Source organism: Aulostomus chinensis, chromosome 16 (genome assembly GCF_037954235.1).
Source record: "Aulostomus chinensis isolate RoL2024-O1b breed Wild chromosome 16, RoL_Achi_v1.0, whole genome shotgun sequence".
In the NCBI taxonomy this organism is placed as follows: domain Eukaryota; kingdom Metazoa; phylum Chordata; class Actinopteri; order Syngnathiformes; family Aulostomidae; genus Aulostomus; species Aulostomus chinensis.
The window spans coordinates 10,127,405-10,141,009 of record NC_141335.1 but is presented as its reverse complement, the minus strand read 5'-3'; the positions used below and the strand labels follow the sequence as shown (position 1 = coordinate 10,141,009).

Below are 13,605 nucleotides of genomic sequence, written 5' to 3'. Positions count from 1 at the left end.
CTCTATTGATTTCCATTTGTAAAGACCAAAAGTGTTGAGGATCAAAAGTCTTGTTTTACTTGGCGTATTTATTGCAAAGGTGCAGCAATGATTCCCTCATGCTAACGGTAGATAAAATCAATACAAAGCAAATCCCTTGACGTGTGTCAGACTAAACATTTGCTGAAAAGACTTTCCAAATGCATTGCAACACGTCATCATTGATGTGCGAATGATTGTGTACCTGTTCGTCCGTTCATGGGGCGGCGCTCCGGTGTGGCTCGTGTCGCTACTGAAAGAATGCGGCCTCCTCTTGGGACAGTGTACGTCAGTTAACATTTTAGCTTTTCCATCCATCCATTTGTGCCTCAGTCAGCCAGAGGGATCATTTACAATAAAACAACACATAATAAAATACAGCCACATTGATCATGAAGAAAATCACTTTAAAAAAGTTTAAACTGTAGGAGTAAATCACACACAGGTGTATGTTTCTGATCCAGGAGTGTTGACCTGCCCCCTGTCTCCCAGGATTGTTCAACCTTGAACACTCACTACACATGAAGTCGCACACACACACACACACACACACACACACACACACACACACACACACACACACACACACACACACACACACACACACACACACACACACACACACACACACACACACATCACCGCACAACAACAAGCAAATCATTGTTGTCACTTTGCATTTAGATAAGAAGGATACTTGTTCATGTTTAGATGTTAACAAGATGCAATCAGGGATCTTCTCAGATTGGCTGTCAGTGTGACGACCTGTCATAAGCAAGCTGTGGAACTCACATTTAACTAATTCAGAATCGCTTTAAGTCAGAGATGAGTGAGCTCCCAGGGGTTTCTGCACAAATTATTTCTTTATTAAAAATGACTGAAGTTGTCTCTGAGATGTTTCTGAGATAACGGTTTGTAGTTTGTACATACTACAACCCCTTTGCGCATTAGAGTTGATTTAATTATGTGTTTTTAAAATCTGATTTTCACTGGAAGAAGGGCAATTCCTGTCACGCTCTCATGAGGCGACATGAGTGAGAAAATATTGTAAAACAAGAAATCCTAATGAAGCCATTAAGGCCGAATAAATGATAACTGCATGTTTCTCTGGTCCCTGAATATCTCAAAGCAGTGTTATTAGCATTAATATGAAGAATCGCTATCATTAACAACAACCACAACAAAAGGAAAACAGGAAGCAACCCTCATGATATCATGATAACATATAAATCGCTGACTACCTTTAGCCTAATAAGCAATGATCCAAGGTCTCTATAGAATGGAAGAGTGACAGTGCTGTAGGGCAGATAGTCATTTAGCAGTCAACCCAACTCCCTCTATTCACTCTATTTCCTGCATGAGGGAGCAAATGACTCAACCTTTTAGCCTTGCAAGAAGTCCTCCGTGGAGATTCCTTTGCAAGAGGCTGTCAGACTAGAAAAAGAATGAAGGCATGGTATTTATAAGAACCCCGGTGCTGTTTGTGTCAAACTTTTAATTATACTGACAATGTCAATCTTTGAAGTGCTGTGCTCACTTCTCATGGTGCCACTCAGAGAAGCAACAGTAGCTCAAGAGGGAGTCTAAGTATAACTGCTGTAAAGATGTGTTATTGCCAACAAGGATTTCCTTAAGAAGAAAAGCAGTTTAGTAGTAGAGTTTGTTTTTTTCCATCTGGTAGCCTGATGTTGTTGTTTTGTTTGTATCATAACAGGATTATTCCTTCCATTAAGATATGTGCATCTGAAAAAAACAAACCTCTCATCCATACATTATATAGCAGAATATCTTGCTTTTAACATATGCACCTGTTTATATTAACTGCATTTATCTAGTTTAATATTTCCTTACATGACCTTGTGGGGGTGTACCAGTTGATATTAAAAAGGTTGCTCTCGCTTTTTCTCTGGGAAAAAAAAGCAACAACAAGTGAAGGATTATAAAAGAAAAATGCAAACACTTTAGGAGCACAGGTCCTGAAATTTATAATCACGGGGACAAAGAGCATTAATAAAAGATTTATCTGGCGTAATTATACAACTTTATCTGTAACATGTGCAAGATGGGCATATTAATAACTATTACTTCATGCTTAGTTAACCATCAGTAACAATTACTTAACAGCTAACTCGTGTCATAGTGAGGGGGTTTAAGGTGTTCTGTAAGAGATTCTTTTTCCTTACCACAGTAAGTGGCACAATTAATAAATGGTTAATTATGCTAAAGTAATGTTTATTCAACACTGGTGTGTATAACCAGGTTGTACTAAAAATTGCTAATGATAAACCTCCATAATTATGGAATACAATTAAAGAAAAATGAGTTATTTATTAATGCTCTCCGTGTCTCTTACTGTAAAATGAAGACCAATAACCCCTAAAGTATCACTTTACCCTGAAAATTAAATTGACTGTTAAGGAACTGTTATCTAAGCAATACAAATGGTTAACTAAGCATGAAGTGACTATAAATGTGCAATGTAGCAACACTCGACGCTTGGAAACAACTGCAGTGATCAGTTTTTACATAACATGTTGATTTTAGAGCAGTAAGTTGTTAGTGATTGAAATTAAAAGCCTTTCTTCATCTCCCAGGACCGGGCTCCATACCCCCCAAACAGACGCACGGCGACCACGACTCTGACCGTGGACGTTCTAGATGGAGATGACCTGGGACCCATGTTTCTGCCCTGTATTTTGGTGAACAATACGCACGACTGCAACCCCCTCACCTACCGCGTTGCTATCCCTGAATTCACTGAACCGGTAAGAACGAGGCAGACGTGCAGCTCTACCGCTTGGTCAAGACAATGGTGATATGCGCACATGTTTTCCAAGTTAGAGAACAGCGTGTGTGTGTGTGTGTGTGTGTGCGTGTGTTTGCCCATTATCATTCAGATCTCTGATATGCTTGTACATTTCTTGTACTAAACTGTTCAACACATTTCAAATGTCATAAATGTTGACAACCTTTTTCTTTGTAAATAAGGGTTTATTTATATGGGAGTTGGGCACCGGGTGGCTTAAATCATGTCAGTTTGTCACACTGATTGAGCACACAACTGTAACTCAAACTTAAGCCTGCTGTGTGAGGTTCCAGGCTCTATTTTCGGGTGCATTGGACCAGCAATTAGAGCTGAAGGCTGTATTGACCTGGGATCAGAGCAAAATACGACTGGAGTTCATAGGGCAGAAGAAAAAGACATGGAGAGGCGGTTGAGCAATGCATTGAAGAGTGTGATGTGGAGAAGGGTGCACCCATCGAGGTGATATATCTGTGCATACAGTTTATCTTTTCCATTAGAAATTACTTCATTAGAACGCATTGAGGTGAACTGGAGTGATTGACATTGAATCGAGTGGCAGAATTTTCAAAAAACAATAAAAATAATCTTACCTGAAGGTTTAAAAAGTCATATTATTCAGATCATATCATGAAAATATTCAATAGCAGACTGATTCTTCTGATTTGTTTCCTAAGCACCTCCAGGACCTCTTCTACATGTTGACTTCAAAGATAGTTGGCAAAACAATCTCCTCTTAAGGTCCTCTTATTTATTTGTTTTGGAGCTTTTCACTGTTGTTACCCAGAGCTCATCAGCAGTTGCATCCAAATTAGATTAGACCGGATTGGATTGATCTGTGTTGAATTGGATTGGGCCGGTGTAATCTGGATTGAATTTGATTTGATTTACCGCACTAGCTGAAATTGAAGTTGGCACTATGTCGTCCTCTAAAGACGTTCCGTCATGTTGAACTTGTCATCTGGGTTTTCATATCTAAATCTAATGTGCAAGAGGCATAAATTAGAATTTCTAACTTGCCCACAATTTGCAACTCCTTCTCAGACTACAATTAGGAGTGTAAAGATTCACGGATGTATTGAAATGTGGCGGGTCACACTATTAAATGAGGCTCCATTCAGATATCCCTGTGGATAATTCGACGGAGCACTTCGGGATACATCTGGATATCAGGAGGTCCGTTCGAGGATATCAGCATCAGTCATTAATCACTCCTCCATTCTGCCGGAGTTGTATTTTTCTTTGCGTGGGAGGAGGCGGATGGGCGGCACCCCAATAATCCCATCAAATTGATGGATCATTAGCCAGCACGAGTGCTGTGGTCCGAACCGCTCTCTGCCCGGATAGACAAGGGACTGAGAAGGAACTACACTTTAAACAAAACTGTAAGTAACAGAGGAGTCCTCGAATGCACTCTTCCTTTCCTCGTATTTTCCGGTGCTTCAGAAATCATAGGGCATGAGACTAGTTTTGGACCTGTGCACCTGAATCATCAAGCATAGTTAGGGGGCTTTAGTTTAGCACACCTCCTGACATTGCAAATGCAAGAGCACTGGTTAGGGAGGGGTGGGAGGATTACTCCAGACTACAGCTTTAGGAATATAAATATGCCCACTCAGGACTCAGGGGGTCTTTCTGTGTGCGCTACAGCTTGCTTATTGGATTTATAAGGCCATCTTCAATAATCCAGTGGTCTACCCTGCCCTGCTGGGCCAAAGGGTTTGCTCCACCAGGTGTATTGCCTCTTCTTTGGTACTGCTGTCGAGTGGTATGTCAGTTTCAAGCTATGAGCTTGGTGCATAGTCTTGGGAAGTATCTTCCCTGCAAAAGAAGCAGGAATAGACTCCTCCAACGTGCTCTTTTGCAGAGAAGAGACTTCCCAGAACTATGCACCAAGCTGATAGCTTGGTAAATTTCATGTGTTATGTTAGGATGGGACTGAACCGTTCAGATCCTGCTAAGGTGGGTGGGGGGGAGTCATTCCTGATAGGCCTCTTAAGTTTAAACCATTAGTGATCCTCATTGCGAGGGTGGAGCATATACAGCATAATGTCAGTCCAGTTCTATGAGTATGTGGGGAGCTCTCTCCCAACACACTCGTCTGGCCACTTCTTCAACACCTGCTTAGTTTAAAAGGTAGATGAGCAGCGAGGGTGATGTTGGTGGTGTGGGGATATCGGGGCGGGTGCTATATGGTGTTACGTCCAGATCGGACATGAGAGCAACCTTTCTCAGGTGCGGAGGCAGAACTTCACATAATACTGAGTCTCTAATCCTCTATCTCACATGTAGAGACGTCACAGAGTCGGTGGGGGAGGACTTAACACACCTACACCTGCTGAACATATTGAATGCTCCTCCACACCCTGTGTCCTCTACTTTGTGAAATTCTAAAACCACAGCGCTCCATATTAAAACCATTATCTTACTGCAAAAATGTGCTAAAAAGAGTCTTTTTTTTGTGTTGTTTGCTGGCTAAAAATGAGGTTCTTATTAACATGCTAAAACATTTCCTTCTCTCTCCCACACACTCTCCCTCTCTCCCCCTTGTTGCTAGATTTGGCTAAATCTGCTGGGATTTCTTTCACAGTGGAAATAAAGAATCAGAAGAATAAAAATCAATCTATTAACGATGAATCCTTTCTTTATTGCTATAATGCTATATTGATTCTGTTGTTACATCACGTCGTACCACATCCTCTCTTATTTCTTCCCGTACACTGAAGGGTTAATGTGAACAAATGACTGTAATTTCAGAGCGCTTTACTTTTTCTAACGAGTGGAATTAGAACTTACAAATGAGTGCCAACTTCTTTTTGCGTTGTTTATTGTTTATTGGCGAACTAACTTATAGTTTCATTATCGCTACTAACTGGAGTGTGATGAATGGGACACACTTGGCTGAGAATAATGCTGAGAGGCAGTGTGGGGGCGGGGGACTGCATCAGGTGTGCTTTAGTTGTACGGGCTTGAACATGCAAGTGGAACTGAATTAAATGAAATTATAACGAGACAAAAAGAGAAATCAAATGATACGAATGCCACGGAGATGAAAAAAATGATTTCAGCGTACATAGAGAGAGAAAGAGCGGTCATGAATATTTTGACTCAATTATGTATAAATACAGCACAGTGCATAGACAAGGGATTTCCACTCAGAGTTTACCCTTGTAATGTGTAATTTATCCTAAAAGGTTCATGGACTGCTCAGTGTACAGGACCTTTAAGCTCAAGACATAAAACCCAAAACTTTCTTATCACTGGGATGAAATTTTGGCCTCATGCCACCTCCTTTTGCCATTTCCTCACAAAGAGTCACACCATAATGTTGCAGAGATGTAATATATGCTTTACTGTATATGTACATCAGTAGGACATACACATTACACACTTGCATGCTGGCTTCTATCACAGGAATTTTTCAGAGAATTTAGTTTGAAATACGTCTTTTCCATAACACTTTAGACATTCATTCCTGAACATTTTGGCTTACGGTTTCAGTCTTTTTTTTTTTCCCTCTGGTTTGATTTTTCTCCGTTCGGCTGAATCCGTAGCCATTTCGCTAGCCTATCTGTCCACAGGGAGATTTGTCTCCTCATAATTGATGAGTGTATTGTAATTAATCACAATGGCTAGACAGGCAGTATTAAGTTGATCTGTATTTATTTTTTGCCCTGGGGGGATATAATGTGGGCTCCGGAGTTCCTTGTATAATGACTGTTGGAGGAGGGTATTATAGCTAATCATCATTGTGCAGAGCTAGGGGGATTTGATTTAGCGCACCTCCAGACATTGTAAAAACGAGAGGGCTGGTGATGGGTTGGGGGTGTGCGTGTGTGTGTGTGTGTGTGTGTGGGGGGGGGGGATGTAAGGATTACTCCCGAGCTGTGGGATATAAATATACCCCCTCAGGGAGGGATTCTTCCTGCCAGAGCCATGTTAGCCATGTGCCTGTCTATACGCGGAGGAATTTCAGCACAGGCCTCACTGTCTCTGCCATATGGAGGTATTTAGCATGAGGAGACATATTCTTAAATCGGATGTGCTAAACATATTCACACTTGGCCATATGATAGTGTAAAATTAAAGAGGTAAAGCTCAGTGCTGATGATGTCTGAGTATCCATGAACAGGAAATGTAGCCCACAACAACACAACAGATTATCTTTAATATGCAACTCTCCTTGGCACGTGTAGAAGCATGCTAATGAGTAACACCTAACTGCACATGACTTTTTGAAAGGAGTATCCTGAAATAATCTTGAAAAAATGTAATTCTGTGATCCAAAAGACCTGCTCTGAACATATGTTTCAATGAAATTCCTTGTGGCATTTGTTTTAATTGGAGAGCCTCAGGAGGTAATTATAATAATCATTTTATCTATAAAGCACTTTTCCAAAAAAAAGAAAAAAGTTACCCAATGCTTTAAAGACAATACAAGTAATAAAGAATCAAAAACGTGCAATAGAAACAAGCATTATATTATCCAAGGCTTTATAAAAAAAAAATATATATATATATATATATATATATATATTATAAAAGTGAGCTCTAAGAAAAGATTTAAAAGTTGATACAGAGTTAGACCCATTAGACGGGCCTCACTGGACGATGCCAGGCAGCTGTCGGGCTCATAGGGAGACAAAGATGACATATACAGATGATAGATGGTTTTGATTGTGTTGTAGATCTGTGGTCTATTTGTGGAAGTTGGGAAGAAAATATATATGAATGGATCTGGACTATACTGCCTCTCAAATTCTATATCTACATAGCTTCCATTGCTCAGGTATGCAAGTGCTTTCTAGTTGTTTAAGTCTTTATACTCAGTGCTGAGAAATGACTTTAATTAACCAAAATGTGTGTGACCTTTCACTTTTTGGAACTGTGGCCAAGTGTAACTACAAATACAAAGTACACACAACTGTATTTCTTCACTTTTGCTGACTGGAGACACAATCCTAGCGCAGCGTACAAAAGACGTTAGCAGGGTAACATTATTAGGAGGAATCCAGTATCAGCAGATGGAGTTTGAAGAACGCGCAGCAGTTCCTTGACTTCAATTTGGAAGTGGAGAACATTTAAGTGGTCCAGGGGGAGAGTCAAGTGCAGGAGCAGTGGCAAGGAACAATTGAATATCCAATAGACATCAGGTGTGATTATGCAGAGGCTAAATTTTTATGATACAGTATGTTATTATGTGATATTATTGGAGCACACTAAATCTGATTGATAAGATACTGAAATTACTGCCTCTGCACAAGGATTGCACTCAAGGTTGTTTTGGTCTGTGCGACTACACCGTCAGTAGTCACTGTAACTAAATGGATTTGCATCTTGGTGTATTGCCTTCTATCTAACTTCCACTTTCATTGTTGCAGAGCAAATTGAATCCACTGAATGTGACTCCTCCAATAAGGGCAGTAGACATGGACAGAAACATACAACCTCCTTCAGAAAGACCCGGCATTCTTTACTACATCCTGGTTGGTAAGTTCATCACGTATACTCATTGATTTTACACATTTAATCTTCCTTGGCTCTGTCTGTACACCACGACCTGGCTTCAGAATGTTGAGTCTGATGTTCCTGATGGTACTATAAAGTTCACTGAATCCAGATCTGTCGATGTTGTTGTTTATTCTTTATTGCAGGCCATCCAGTCACATACCCACAGTATTTCTCCCTGAACAGAACGACTGCAGAGCTTCGTGTTCTGCAGCCCATCAGCAGAGACTTGTATCAAAGGTTCACACTCATCATTAAGGTAAATGAGGAATTTCAACGCACTCACTATTGTTGCATCACTACAATCGGCACGATTCTTTTGTTGTATTGAAGGTCTGTGAGCAAGATTTACAGTTTGACCTTTGTTTGAACCTCACTTGCAAAAAACAAAACAAAACTGCAGTGTCACATGATGAGTAGGCTGATTAAAACAGAATCTCCGCTGTTAAAAATTACTGCAAACTGAAATGATAATAATCCCCCGATGCTGTTAAGTCACAGATGTGCATAGTCAAACTAAACCTGTGAAAAAAAAAAAAACTGCATAGATTACACATTTCCAAAAATCATTCAGTGAATGTAATGGAGCCTGATTATCGGGCTCTGACTAAGGCTATTGATTCTTTTGTTGCATTAGCAAAAACAAAGCTATTTTATTAAACATCTCAGTTATGTCCTCGTATATTTAATGTGCCACATTAAATTTAACTTGATAATCTCATTGAATTCACCATTCACCCTCATTCTGATCCACCTAGATAACCTCAACCCCTGAAGGCCATTAGCATTATCTTTAACTCTGCGGGAGATTGGGGTGAAAATGATGTTATGATTCATGGATTTAGCAGGAGGAAAGGCTGCTGCGCTCTCATGAATCCTAATGTGGAGTGGAGAAAGGGATTGCCTCACCGCTGCAGGTGCGGTCAGCAGTGCAGCCAAAACTTTCATCCACCCATCACTAACCCGCAGACACCTCAGAGCACTGTGTAAACCTTGATAGATCACATGAGACCAGGGCTCTAGACAAACTTTCGCACAGGTCGCACTGGTGCTATTAACTTTTTCTTCCTCTTTTGAACAGCGCTGTATTAGTCAGTGAGCTGTTGATGAATAGGTGCATTTCTACATCAAGCAGCTTCAGAATATATACAGTGATTATAAAAAAAAATAGGACATAAAAACTAAGCATGCAGTATGCTGTTGCTGTTCAAGCATGCTTTTTTTAAACTGCACAGTTGGTACCAGAAATTAACCATCCAGCCATCCATCCATCCTTCCATCCATTTTCTACTGCTTATCCTGCTAAGGGTCACAGGGGAGCTGGAGCCTATCCCAGCTGCCTTCAGGCGAGAGCCGGGGTTCACCCTGGACAGGTCACCAGTCCATCGCAGGGCCAACACATAGAGACAAACAACCATTCACACTCACATTCATACCTACGGTCAATTTAGAGTATCAATCAGCCTCGTCCCCATTTGCATGTTTTTGGACTGCGGGAGGAAGCTGGAGTACCAGGAGAGAACCCACGCAAGCACAGAGAGAACATGCAGACTCCACACTGAAAGACCCGGAGCTCGAATCCGGAACCTTCTTGCTGTGAGGTGACAGTGCGAACCACCGTGCTGCACCTAGAAATTAACGTCAGTCACATTTAGCTTCCACGGTATCTTTGACTTAACTGAAATGCAGCCTTTGACAACTTAACACATTTAGCTGTCATTGAGAACAACTTGACCAAGTGACGGAGCGAAGTATATGTAGTTGTCTGGACCATCAGAAACGTTGCCTGCAAATTACTTTCAGTGGGTCTTCAAAATAAAAGCAGCTGTGGTTGCAGAATTAAAAAAAACAAAAACGCTGCCTTGGCCTAATATTGTATTAAATAAAATAATAAAGATAATGTAAATGGAGAAAATAAGGCAAAAAAAGTACTTTTCTGAAATTATTTACAGCAGCAGTGCTTTACTTTCTAAGTAGCCTAGTCTACTGTCTGTTTGGAAAAACAGCTACGTTTTTTTTTTTTTTTTTCCAGATTCTTCTTCTTAATACTGTATTTCTTAACAGGAATTTAGCTTCTGCTAGCATGACACAATAGATAGCTAATGACAACATTACTCCTATTTTTTTCTGCTCTGTCCTGTATATTTTCACTACTCACCTTTTTAATCACATTATATTACCCCTCCTTTAGATTCTGGAATAAGCTGGTCGGCCTTCTCGTTTCTTCTATTCATTTCTGCTCACAGGCTAGTCGTTAGCAGTCTGCTTCTGGATCTGACAGAAAAGCTCTGCTGTAAACCACAATCGCTAACACAGAGGCCGTGACATTAAAACAGATAATTATTGAGATCTCACAACAATGCAATCGTGGGATAGTTTTACTAGCACAATCACAATAAATAACCACTTATGCGACCTTGTTTGTAGCAGTCTGGAGCCCTGGAGGTATTATTGTATTTTGCAGTGGATTTTGCATAGCTAGAAGAAGCATGAATGTTTGGGGGGAGGGGGGCAGGAAAAGAAAGCATATATAAATGCATTTGTAGGATGTAGGAGTTTATCTATCAGAGTGACAGAGAGGAGGGGGAACAATTGCACTAGGTCTCGCAGGAACAGAGCGCGAAAATTGGACTTTGGTATCTGGAGAGTGCTCTGACACAGCAAAGCTAATTCTTGAGAAATTGACTCATCAGACGCTAATGTTAAAATAAGCTATATCATCACACGCATTTAAGAAAATCACATCTGTAGCTCATCATTGATCCTGACGGAGCCATACCACACAAGATGTCGAGAATGAATTGAAGACAAGGGAAATGGAGAGAAATGGGCTGTAGAAAAAGCAAAGAAAAGAAGAGATTGATGCGAGTCACGGGTCAGTCATAAACAGCGACTTGTGTTCAGGGGTTGTGTGTTGTAGCAGTGTGGAGTGCATGCCATTTAGCACTGCCTCACGGGAAAAAAGAGACACCACTAAAGAGCAAAATCACCAGGGGACACCCACTGTAATCTTACACCCTGTCTTTCTCCCTCAGACAAAAAAAAATTTGTGTGAATGTCGAGACAAAGAGCAAACATCCTGGCACGCACATTCTCTCCGTTAGTGACAGCAATTTTCCCTTAGGTGTTTTTTTTGCGAGTACATGGGATGTTTGGGTCACTGCAGTCTGGGGGTTCTTTATTATAAGTCAGATAGAAGGAAAAGACTGGCATAACATTGTGCTGGCGATAAAAACAGATGTGAATGTCAACTGGATTGAAACTCAGCTGGATGTTTCAGAACTAAAAAGAATGTCACAGGGTGTGGGATCATCTGGTTTATATAGGAGAAAAAAGAAAAGACTTTTGGCTGCAACACTTCACAGTTTAGCAGTAGTACTTTATACTGCTGTTACAATTGGCACTCTGCAACACAAGCCCAGTGAAATTGAGCTAATGTGCAGAATTAGTTCCAGGTCATGGCTTAAACTGATGTCGTCTCACTCCCCCTCTCCTCTCTATTTTCAAAGCTTCAATGTTTCCGAAGTATCCCAGTGTGGGAGGCAATAGAGCATAGGAAGGAAAAGTTTGGTCTCACAAGGCTGCTGTAGTATCTGATGCAACTGGCGTAACAGGACACAGTTTGCATAGTTCTGCATGTGAGTCGTTTAGAAATAAGACAGTGAGCTTAAGAGTCATTTTGTGTATCTGTGTTACACGGGTGTCACCACTGCCCGGCCCGCTTTTGCAGAAAAGCAGCAGAACCTGAGTTGGTACCCTTTAGGGGGGGGGTTCTCAAGCACAAATGCGGTCCGTTTCAAACGTGACGTGTGACCACTCCCACTTACTGCTGCAGCAGCTTTTAGTGTGAATTTAGGTCACTCGGTGCCTCAAAAACAAAACAAAAAAAAGCTGTGAGCTCCTCGCTTTATTTTCTTCTGCGTTTTAAATTTTTGGAAATAATTTGGTTCACTCGTGTCAGCTAATGTTGGATACACTGTTCATCCAAGTTTTCCACAGTATGGCGCTAATATGCACTGATTATGAATCCATGTCATGTAAAAATAAAAATGATTTTCGTAGCTGTTTTATGAAACACATTGTAAGTGTTGAAGTATTTGATTTAACGGGAGTGCAACTTTGATTCTGAGAAACTGTTTTCCAGTTTTGCAATTTTACCTTTATTATTTAACCCTCATATTTGTCTTCAGCCGAAATTGCAAAGTGACATTTAAATGCGTTTTTGTTCCATGGCTGGATGCTGCATGAAATATTTTAACGTACTGTGGAGATGAAGACTTGACAGTTGGGGTTTTATAATATCAAGCTGTTCCACAGTTTATTGTAGTGCTTTCAGGGAAAAACTGCACAGAGGCATAGAGTTTTAATGGAGTTTGGGCAATCGACAGTCGTCTAGCAAATTAGAAGCATGTGCTGTTACATATGTTTACTTGTTAACTTTTTTGGGGGGGGTTAATTTTTGACATTGAAATTGGCTTGCGTTTCTGTTTGGCCCTCATTCTTAAATTGGTAACTCATTTTGAAGGAGAAGCCAGCGCCACTAATTACTGTCTTTCCCTCACAAATGATAGTATTTGTGTTAAGTGCTTTGGTAATTTCTAAGACCTAATCCTAAGTGGACCCCTGATTAAATTTAGCCAGTGTAGGTTTTTTTGTAATGGGAATCACACTCAGAGAAATGAGGGCTCTAACATCCCTGTGTCTGAGAGTTGGGACGATGTAGCTCTCCACATGTTCTTCTCATCATCCACGCTAATTATTACACCCTCTTGATACATTTCCAGCAGTTTTGGATTATTATTAAAAAAAAGAAGCCCTATTCATAATGCTTAAACACTGACTACAGTTTGTGTGTGTGTGTGTGTGTGTGTGTGTGTGTGTGTGTGTGTGTGTGTGTGTGTGTGTGTGTGTGTTTTCTAGGCTGAGCAGGACAACGGTCATCCCCTCCCAGCTTTTGCTGACCTCATTATAGAAATCCTGGATGAGAACAACCAGGCACCGTATTTCCAGTTTGCAACCTATCAGGGTTACGTAAGTGAGTCCTCCCCGGTGGGCACGACCATCTCAGCCAGTGCCAACCTCACCATCCCCCTGGAAATCATCGCTCTGGATAATGACATTGAGGAGGTAGATGGGTTCATATTTTTACACACCGATTCACACACGCACATATTGATTAGAGATCTTCATGTTGTCCATGTGTGAGGGTCTGTACAGAAAATAACTCACTCACGAGTCTTCTTCCTGCTGTATTTGTGTCCTTGTTGTAGCTGGCT

The 13,605-nt window shown here is 40.8% G+C and overlaps 1 protein-coding gene across 5 annotated transcripts in view; it reads left to right on the top strand.

Moving 5' to 3' along the window:
- LOC147247430 (protocadherin-15-like) overlaps positions 1-13,605 on the top strand; it is a 212,033-nt gene that overhangs the window by 108,939 nt on the left and 89,489 nt on the right. For all 5 annotated transcript variants that reach the window (XM_086181511.1, XM_086181509.1, XM_086181507.1 and 2 more), the window contains 4 exons: positions 2,613-2,783; positions 8,203-8,311; positions 8,476-8,588; positions 13,250-13,456. In XM_086181511.1, the coding sequence (XP_086037637.1) occupies positions 2,613-2,783; positions 8,203-8,311; positions 8,476-8,588; positions 13,250-13,456 (600 nt within the window). The remainder of the gene's footprint in view (positions 1-2,612; positions 2,784-8,202; positions 8,312-8,475; positions 8,589-13,249; positions 13,457-13,605) is intronic.